Genomic DNA, 8,987 nt, shown 5'->3' with positions numbered 1-8,987 from the left:
AACACAACAAAATGTGTAATAAGTCAAGGGGTATGAATATTTTCTGAAGGCACTGTATTTTAGTCACCATATTCTCTGCCACCCCTGTTCATCAGAGACACAATATCAGGCCTCTCTCACTCATAGATGGGTTGACAGGGGGCCGGCAGCCATTGAGAGTTAGGAATAGCTGAGTGAAAACCATATTTTGTTGCTTATATCATATGGAAGATGCTTATATTTAAATATGTCTGGTTATTTTTTCACAAGAACTAAGGCAGCCACATTGGATAAAACTATTCAGATTTATTATGATTTCAGGATTTATTTGATTGATGTCAGATTCAGTTTCAGTTCATTATGATTCACATGAGAGGTTTCATTTTGTTGTCCCAAATTCTGGTTTAATTGGAAGTTCTATTGATTGAATGGATAGCGCTGTATTGCTTTCGTCGTTATTCGTCAAGCTGGTTCTGGCGCCCCCTGCTGTCAAGTCACAGTTTGGAGAACTGGATGAGGTTCCTGTTGATCTCAGCCACGTTCCTGCACCCTAAGGGAGGAAAGACCAACAAAACATTAGTGTTGCAATGTTATGAGGTTGAGGTAATGATAGCTAAGCAAGGGGTTTGAATCTCAGACTGGAAAAAATATGATTATGTAAGAAGTTTGGTTCCTCATTCACCAGACAGAGCCATTGACAGACGGAACTCATCGTTGAGGATATGAAGTACCTCCTTCAACCCCTCTTCACCCTGAAGGAACAGACACAGGCAGCAAGACAGTTTGTTATTCTCAGTTTCTCAAGTTAATAGGTTGATCTCACACAATGTTAATTGTTACCTTATAGGCGAGGCCCCACACGGCAGGCCTGCCGATGAACACACACTTGGCTCCCAGAGCTACAGCCTTCAGCACGTCACTACCAGTGCGGACGCCCCCGTCCAGATATACCTCGATCCGCCCCTGCACTGTGTCCACAATCTCAGACAGGGCATCTATCTGGGTGGTAGAGAAGAGAGCAGAGGAAACTTCCTATGGAATATTAACAGTATCATTTAAAACAACTGATATTCAAATCAACATTCTATGATGTGTGGACCTCCAACCATCTTTGTGGTACCATTTGAAAGTGAACATTTATATTGGATTCCCTTTTAGTACATTTATCAGCCAAAACATGACACCCACCCTGTATTCAAGAGCATGCTGTATCTAAACAGATGGCTGGCACAACACAAACACTTCAGATTATGTAAAATAGGGTCTAGGCTAGGAAATAAAAAAAAGTATAGAATAGTTTGACAACCCTGTTTCTAAGATCTTCAATGATAAACTCAATTGTTTATCTTTTCCAGTGATGAGGACACGGATGTCTCATGGTATGGTGGGTTTTGCAAAAAGGGTCAACTTTGAGCACTTCTATGTCTTGAATGTGTGGGCATTCAGGTCCAAAATTTCACTTCTGACCACTTCTAAAATGGGAAAATATGTATGAAAAGGGTTGTGGTCAAAAGTGATTGAAATCAAATGGAACGACCTTGTCCTTTAAAATCAACATTTCATAAACAAAATGGTGTTTGGCTTGCTGACTGTAGGGTCAAATAGAGGTGAGATGATGATGAAGTGATATACTCTGTGCCCATTCTTACTGTGGCGGGCCCTCCGTCCAGCTGGCGTCCTCCGTGGTTGGACACGATGATGCCCTGGACGCCATGCTCCACGGCCAGCTCAGCGTCCTCCTTTGTCAGGATGCCTTTGATGATGATGGGCAGGCGGGTGAGAGACTGCAGCCAGTACACGTCCTTCCAGCTGATGGAGGGGTCCAGGGTGTTAGCAGGGACCCCATACTCCTCACCCGCAGGACCTGTAGCCTCCTACAGAAGTAGTCAGAGGGACACCCACCCAGACACGACAGATGCATACAATACAGAACACAATACAATACAGGAGACAGTACAGTACAGAACAAAACACATACACACAGAAGGAGGCCTCATGGGAAATACATTAGTTGGATTATTCTTAAATAATTCTAGAGCAGCTACTGTCTCGCTACTATGGCACTATGGGCTGGTTTCCCAGACACAGATTAAGATTCTCCATTGACAGTGTTTTTTAGTCCAAGACTAGACTTAATCTTTGTCCAGGAAACCATCCCTATATGATTTTACGGTAAAAATCATTACTGTTAAAAATATTGACCTGGAAGACACCGTCAAAGTTCTTGACCTTGAGGTGTGGCGGGAGCTTGAACTGGTTGCGTATATCGTTGCGGCGCTTCCCAGTGTAGGGCACGTCGACGGTGAGGACCAAGGCCTTGTAGCCCAGGGCCTCCACACGGTGAATGATTGATTCAGACAGCTTCCTGTCCCGGTACACATAGAGCTGAAACCAGCGGTAGCCGTTAGGCGCTGCAGCTGCGATCTCCTCCACAGAGCAGGTGGAGTAGGTACTGGTGATGTAACATGTGTTCACTGCCTCCGTAGCTGAGGAGAGAGAGAGTTTCAAGTAGAACATATATATTTTTTTGCACAAGTATAATACAGGAAGGCACAATTTATTTACACATGCATCAGGGAAGGGGGTTTTGGGGGGAAAGTGTTTAAATTGTGCAGTATTAGCAATAGTAAAGAAGAGCAATAGTAAACAAGAGAAAGAGATTTTGAGTGGACCACCCCTTGGATACTCAGTGACAACAAAGCTATTGGTCTAAAGAGCTCTACAGCTGTTAAAGCCCTCCTAGTCCTCACCCCTAAAGAGCTCTACAGCTGTTAAAGCCCTCCTAGTCCTCACCCCTAAAGAGCTCTACAGCTGTTAAAGCCCTCCTAGTCCTCACCCCTAAAGAGCTCTACAGCTGTTAAAGCCCTCCTAGTCCTCACCCCTAAAGAGCTTTACAGCTGTTAAAGCCCTCCTAGTCCTCACCCCTGGCAGTGGCCATCTCTCCCTCATGCCAGGCCAGGCAGTGGAAGGCAGTGGGGGCGATGCCCACAGGGAAGCTGATCTCTGTGCCCTGCACCGTGGTCCTGGTGTCACTCAATGACACGTCCCGTAGAATCCGTGGTCGCAGACGGATCCTGGGACCGAGACAAAGTGATTATTTTGGATCTTCCAAGCACTACAGTTTGAGGTGTGCTGTTATTGAGTGATGTTAGTGACCGACATTGAATCGTGGGTACTGTAGTTTGCAGGATTGGGAGAGGTACCTACCGTTTGTAGGCCAGCAGATTGTCATCCCTGGTGCAGCACTCGTCTGCTCCGGCTGCGTAGTAGTCCCATGTGGCCTTGGAGAGGTGCTCCTTCGCATACTCCTCAAAGTCTGTGAGACATACCATAGCCATCTCAGCACAGCAGGTCCCCTCTCTGTAGGATATATGATCATTGTCAGGGACAGCAGTTGTAAAGAAATGCTATCAATATGTCAATTACACTATCAGGTAATCCTGTATTAAAAGCGGAATGGATAAATACTTATGGCATTTGTGGAGATTTAAAATAGTAAAAACACTGTTCTTTGTTGTAGGCTGAGTTGTAAATTGTGCAATTTAAATGCATACAATAACTGCAAACATCTTCTGGTGCATATTTTACACAAATACACAAATACATTCAGTGGCGTCACCAGAACCTGGGGGTGTCACGTATACTCCCTCTCTGGCGCTCTAGGTCACGAGGCTGCTCTTTACGCACACCTGTCACCATCGTTATGGCACCAGCGACAGCATCAGACTTACCTGGACTCCATCACTTGCCTGATTACCTTCCCTATATATGTCACTCCCTTTGGTTCCTTCCCCAGGTGTTATTGGTTCTGTTTCAGTTTCCTGTCTGTGTGTTGTTCGTGTTTCTTGTTTGGTATTATGTTTAGTTTATTTATTAAATTATTCACTCACTGAACTTGATTCCTGACTCCCAGCGCACACGTTACAGAGGGCTAATGCTGCGTTCGTAACCAAGAAGGAAGTGGAAACGTAACACATACGACTGGTAAAAATCCACTTGAATGGTCCTCCATGTAGACAACTCGTCTATCATCCTGAGCTCCCACTTCTCCCACATGCTGACCTCTGATTTCACCTACTAAGGAAATTAACTCGATAACAAATGCAACAACAAAACATTATGTATAAAAAACAATCTATTAATATTAATTACAAGCATGATAGTTGTACTTTTAGTTTATGGTTTACGCAGCTTTTTGGCCATTAGCCAATCTGCGTTTCTCAACGAGTTCAAAGCATGTGAATGCATCCAACTGGTATTTACGACTTTACAACTGGTAAAGTCCCACCTCCCACTTGGTTACGAACGCAGCATTAACCCCAAATGATTTTGGGATTGGGATCTTGCATGTGGGAACACCCCGAGCATCCCATTGGTTACTGCATGAACACCCCCCTCCCTTGAGCATCCCCTTCATTCCCCCCCACTCCCCGAACATGCCATCTTCATACTTGTGTGACACTTTTGATGTTCTGGAGTTTCCCTGATTGTCTATATGATTATTTTTATCAGCCTGCTGTGTACCGGCGTCCTAGCTCGCTAGCACACGGTGTCCTTCACTTCTGTCTGCCAATACCTGACCTCGCTGTTGTTATGACATACCTGTGTCCTCGCTAACTAGCTACCGTTGTCATCCCTGCCTATTTTTCTTCTGTAAGGTTTATCGGAGGTTGGCAACCAACGTTATTGTGCATTAACTCCACCTACTGTACTGGATCGCCCCCGCCTCCCGCCTGTGTACCGGAGTCCTAGCTTAAAAATGGACCAATATATGTATAAAGAGGAGTTCCTGCAGATGCAGGAATGCCCACATGCAGGAACACCTTGAATTGTGGATTGCAATTAACCCTTCTCAATAAAACTAGGCTACACTGCATTACAAACTGCATTGAAAATACAGCTGGGCTTGGATCGGTGCGCACAGGGATGACCTCAAATTACCCAAAGAAAATTAAGGACAACATACAAAACTAGCCTACTTGTCAACACCAGTTTTTTTTTCATTTGTAAAAATGCCTACTGGACTAGCACAATACTAAACAATTACCATGACAGAGCAAGAAATCTACACAATAAATGTGTTATCCAGAAAACATAACAGTGCAGTCACTTTCATCTTTTTTCCTTATCAAACAAAATTACTACAGTAGCCTATGAATCTCCTTTCCTTCAGTTGAGTAGCGTAACTAGTTTGCCGCGTTAACAGGCTATGTATTCACCTAGTAGTTGTCATTTCACGAAATGTCAATCGGTGTCTGGAAAAAAACTTATTTCGATGCAAACTTAAGTCGATAGAGGTGCACACGAGCGAAACAGCAAAGAATGCAACACACACAGCGACGACTGAACACAGACAGACAGAGGGCGGGGTGTAAAACTAAAAATAATGTACATCATTTATCAATGCAGCAAAAGTATTAGGGGAAAATATAGACCTACCTTCTCACACATTGGCTATGGTGAATGATAACACAAATAGCAACCCTAGCATGCCCTAAAAACCAGGCAACTGCTTATTCTGAAAAGAGCTCTGTAAAAGTGTCAACAAACGGTTAACAGTATATCTCTCATCTTGGCAGTGTTGTACTATGAACCCCATTAAATATTAACCATTTTCAAGAGACTGAGGCCATCTTAGTCCATTTGTGAAACACCAATGCACCCAAACACATTTTGATTGGCCTAACCTGAGAATGAACCTCATAACAACATAACGGATTGTAATTTTAGTAGATCTCAACAACATTTCATCAATTCCACTTGCTTCAAAATACATTTAGGTATTGAGTTGGAAGGATCTACTAATATCATTCTCTATTACTCACCACTCTAGTCCTTATGACACCAACTCCATTCTGAAATGTCTGGTGTCTGACGATGCAGCTCATAGTTAGTTCTATTCCTATTGTGTGATTGTATGCTTTTGTGTGAGTTCAATAAAACTATCACAGAGATTAACACTGACAGTGAGTGTGACCCCGCAGAGGCTAGAAATGTGCTGATGCCACAGTGATCCATAGAGAGGGTGGGGGGGGGGGGGTCGCACATTACATACTACAGCACAGATGGGGACATACATACTAGGCCTACATATAAAACACACAGAATGTGGCAAACAGTACCATGGTCAGTAACACACAGCATTACAGTAATAGTACTGTAACAGCAGGGTGGTCAGTGACTTCTATAGACCTACTGTTCATCATACACAATAACTTGCAGCGTCACTGTGGCCTACATACCAAATGATCACAGGGTTGACAGTGTATAAAACTGCCCTAGGTTTATCTTTGAGTTTGCCTGACTGAGATTATTACTCTACAGTTTTTTCTGAGTATACTGTATGTGACTGTATTTGACCCGCTGACCTGAGCAGCCATCCATGGAGGACCACTCACCGATTACAGCTGAGTCTCTGAATGGCAAATCATAAAAACTCATTCAAGTTTTTGCTATTGTGCAGAGCGTTTATCTTTTGGCCTGTACGTCTCCAATGCTATGTGATAACAATGTGATCTATGAACACTTGAGGGCAGTGCAATACTGAATAAAGGTATTATACACAGAACTGTTCAATCTCAACCTGTATAATATCCCAGGCCATCACACATTCAGTGAGAGAACATGACATGTACAGTACCTAATGTTCAGCAAGTACACTGAATTTCCATTCAAATGAAAATGGCCATTGACAATACTATATGTCAGATGCATAGGGACCTACTGTAAAATGCATTGTGTTGAATTTAGATTAGTTTAGATTAGTTGTTCAATCAATGATCATACTATTTCTGATCAATTCTGTCTTCTTTAGAATGTGCAAGATAGACTTGCATGTGATGTTCAGATCCGACCAGGCCTATGTTAACGTTTCTCCACAAATAACAGTTGAAGTAAGATGAACACGATGTTAAATTAATTTTTGCCTTTGTCCTATAGATTATGAATGTTAAACTACCTACAGTACCTCTCTACACCTGTCAATACATACAATACCTTTCTAGAAAAGCAGCTGTGTGTATTATAAGTAAAGAAACACGATGGAAATGTGCAAAAAAAATTATATATATATATATATATATATATATATATATATATATATAAATATATAAAAATATTTTGACTATTTATTTCAAGATTTGGTTTACTGAAGATCACACCATGTACATTATTATGACTTCAGATGTTTTGATACTAATCAAAGAAAGAAAAGCTACAAAAATAAATAGGAGGTGATGGTGTTAATGAGTAATGTACATCGGAATTTTGCCTACAGTCTCTCTCGCTCACTCCCTCTCCTCTCTCTCCCTAGCTCTGCTGTGTTAATTGGCTGTAGGCCTAACTGATATAAAAAGGCCCTGGGGGCAACCACAAACGAGGAAAATATGTGAGGTGTCTTACCTTGTCCTTTACCCTGGCCTGGTTTTCTCTTGTAGCCTGTCACCTCTCATGTGACACCTGTGCAGGGCAGGGCAGGACAGTGTCAGGGGCAGGGCAACTCTAGCTCCACACCCTTTCATTGGGAGAATCCCTTTGATACCGCCCCCCACTGCCCACTCACACACACTGGCTCAACACTAGCCTCCCCTGTCAGCAGTATCTGTCCTTGAGCAAGGCACTTAACCCTAATTGCTCCTGTAAGTTGCTGTGGATAAGAGTGTCTGCTAAATAATTTAAAAATGTAGGAGTGAGTAAGGCGACAGTCATATTGCTCACTGAACGGTGTGTGTGCATGTGTATCCTGGATACAGTCGAATGATTACCGCTTTTTGTAATTTTGATTAATTATAATCTTCATCTTGTCATGTGCACAATACCCCATTGACTCTAAATCATTACTGTCAAAGTCCTGTGGAAATGTTCAACTTGTTTTCCAACGGACTTTGTACACCCACACATACATCTTTTCATTACATAAAAAGGATGGAGTAGAGAGAGAGAGGAGAGAGAGAGAGAGAGAGAGAGAGAGAGAGAGAGAGAGAGAGAGAGAGAGAGAGAGAGAGAGAGAGAGAGAGAGAGAGAGAGAGAGAGAGAGAGAGAGAGAGAGAGAGAGAGAGAGAGAGAGAGAGAGTGAGAGAGAGAGAGAGAGAGAGAGTGAATTCAATAAATGTCACAGTGTCTGAACTTGCCACGAATGTAACAAAACGCCATGAAACGTTGTTCAAGCGTTCTAAAACAGCAGTGGGTGCAGTGGTGCTAAATTCGATTTTGTCTCTCTATTTCATTACTACTTTGGAATTTGATTTACTCCTAGTAAATGTATCTGCTGCAGTAACAGAGCCTGGCCTCTTAAAACAGCTCTTTGTAGTGTTTTATTTGGTTTAAACTCAAAGACTGTGAAGGTGCAGGCCAGGGGCTTGAGTTGAGGCTGAGGCTAGGACTGAGGCTGGTGTTGAAGCTGAGACTGGAGACCCTTCTAAGGGCCATGGGGAGGTGGCTCTGTTACCTACTCTAAGTGAAGTGTAAATTGTGTTAATCCACAGCTGGCTCTGATGCCTATCACTGCGTCTATCTCACTCCCACTCCTCAGACGTGTTAGGAGAGGACGGGAGAAAACCTCTACCACATGCTGCTTCTCCCTCAGGCTACGGCTCGGCTAGCCCAGGACATGTGTGTTGGATTGTTAGGGTGTTATCCTGCCCTGGCTAGCATTCACTACTCTTTTTATACCTAAGGCTCTCTTTTTCACATTCTGAGACAAAATAAATTACATAGGTGTGTAGTCTCAGGTGTTTGGGTCTCACTGTTTCGTTCCACCTTGCATTGAGGCCATAACACTGGCTGCTGATCCCAGTCCTTAGAACAGGGAGGAGCAACCTGTATGTTTGGGCTCCCGAGTGGCGCAGTGGTCTAAGACACTGCATCTCAGTACAAGAGGTGTCACTGCAGCACCTGGTTCAAATCCAGTCTGATTCACATCTGGCTGTGATTGGGAGTCCCATAGGGCAGTGAGCAATTGGCTGGGGTAGGCCGTCATTGTAAATAAGAATTTGTTCTTAACTGACTTG

The 8,987-nt window shown here is 43.2% G+C and overlaps 1 protein-coding gene across 3 annotated transcripts; it reads right to left on the bottom strand.

Annotated features, from left to right (window-relative positions):
- Nucleotides 1-270: 270 nt before the first annotated feature.
- Nucleotides 271-5,823, bottom strand: haox2 (Hydroxyacid oxidase 2). 3 transcript variants are annotated; one of them, XM_082966889.1, is made up of 8 exons: nucleotides 5,805-5,823; nucleotides 3,187-3,339; nucleotides 2,902-3,053; nucleotides 2,182-2,465; nucleotides 1,629-1,853; nucleotides 820-978; nucleotides 662-731; nucleotides 271-529 (listed from the first exon to the last, which is right to left on the bottom strand). In XM_082966889.1, exons 2-8 carry the CDS (start codon nucleotides 3,315-3,317, stop codon nucleotides 474-476), a joined length of 1,077 nt encoding a protein of 358 aa, XP_082823015.1. In that variant the 5' UTR covers nucleotides 3,318-3,339; nucleotides 5,805-5,823; the 3' UTR covers nucleotides 271-473.
- Nucleotides 5,824-8,987: the final 3,164 nt, after the last annotated feature.

Source organism: Salmo salar, chromosome 21, assembly GCF_965601325.2.
Source record: "Salmo salar chromosome 21, fSalSal1, whole genome shotgun sequence".
NCBI lineage: Eukaryota > Metazoa > Chordata > Actinopteri > Salmoniformes > Salmonidae > Salmo > Salmo salar.
The sequence above is the reverse complement of the archived record's forward strand: the minus strand, read 5'-3'. Positions and strand labels throughout refer to the sequence as shown.